The 913-nt window shown below is 72.9% G+C and overlaps 1 protein-coding gene across 1 annotated transcript in view; it reads left to right on the top strand.

The window, feature by feature from the left end:
• The first annotated feature begins 154 nt into the window (after positions 1–154).
• LOC121026698 (NUT family member 2D-like) overlaps positions 155–913 on the top strand; it is a 5,425-nt gene continuing 4,666 nt past the window's right edge. Inside the window, exon 1 of the mRNA XM_040469492.1 lies at positions 155–302. Coding sequence (XP_040325426.1) covers positions 155–302 — 148 coding nt within the window. The remainder of the gene's footprint in view (positions 303–913) is intronic.

Genomic DNA, 913 nt, shown 5'->3' with positions numbered 1-913 from the left:
CCCAAGAACCCACCTCAGAACCAATTGGTCGAGACGCCGTGGCGCAGACCCCAGACCCACCGGCCGTCCGGGACCCCGGTGCCGACGCTGAAATGCCCAAGAACCCGCCTCAGAACCACTGGGTCGAGACGCCGCGGCGCAGACCCCAGACCCAATGCCGCCCCGGACCCCGCTGCCGACGCCGACGCCCAAGAACCGGTCTCAGCCCCGCACGGTCCACACCCGCACACCGCCCGAAACACTCGCGCGTCTGCTCACCGTCGCGGCGGCGGTCGCCGAGCGTCCACGCGGCCGGTTGCTACGTGACTCGCGCGCGCACAAGCTGAGGCCTTAACACGGCGACCGCGGCTACGCCTGAGCGACTAACGGCGCGGGACCCTGGCGTCGACTTGACGTCACGGTGGCACGAGGCCGCCAGGCAGGGCACCGCCTCCAGCCTGGAGGGCCGTTGAGCCCCGCCCCCACGTACGCGCGCGCGCTCCCCGGCGCACCGCCTCAACGGACGCGGCGGGCCCGGGGGGGGCGGGTCCAGGAGCGCTGCAGCCCCGCCCCCCTGGGCGTGCGCGGGCGGGCAAAGGACACGCAGGGACGCCCCTGGAGGTCCCTGCGGGGTAGGGCGTCAGGGGACCCTCTCGCGCTGGGAAGCCACTCGGGCGGCTCTAGCTCGGACGGGACGGACTCTTTATGGCCGTCCAGCCTTGGAGCCGGCGCCTGTGAAGCCAGCACTGGCGATTGTAACACCGCACACGTGCGCTCCGCGCCCTCTGACGCGGCCTTCCCACCGAGTTAGGGACCAGGTGCACCTGCAGCCCCACGGCCTCCGGTGGGGCCACGGCCGCCCTCGGCCGGGACCGCCCATCTCTCTTCTCGTCCCCGCCTTTCCACAAGTGCTGTGCCCCTTGGCCGCCCGAGC

The sequence above is a fragment of the Herpailurus yagouaroundi genome, unplaced genomic scaffold (genome assembly GCF_014898765.1).
Source record: "Herpailurus yagouaroundi ecotype Mexico unplaced genomic scaffold, PumYag 151630, whole genome shotgun sequence".
Lineage (NCBI taxonomy): Eukaryota > Metazoa > Chordata > Mammalia > Carnivora > Felidae > Herpailurus > Herpailurus yagouaroundi.
The sequence above is the reverse complement of the archived record's forward strand: the minus strand, read 5'-3'. Positions and strand labels throughout refer to the sequence as shown.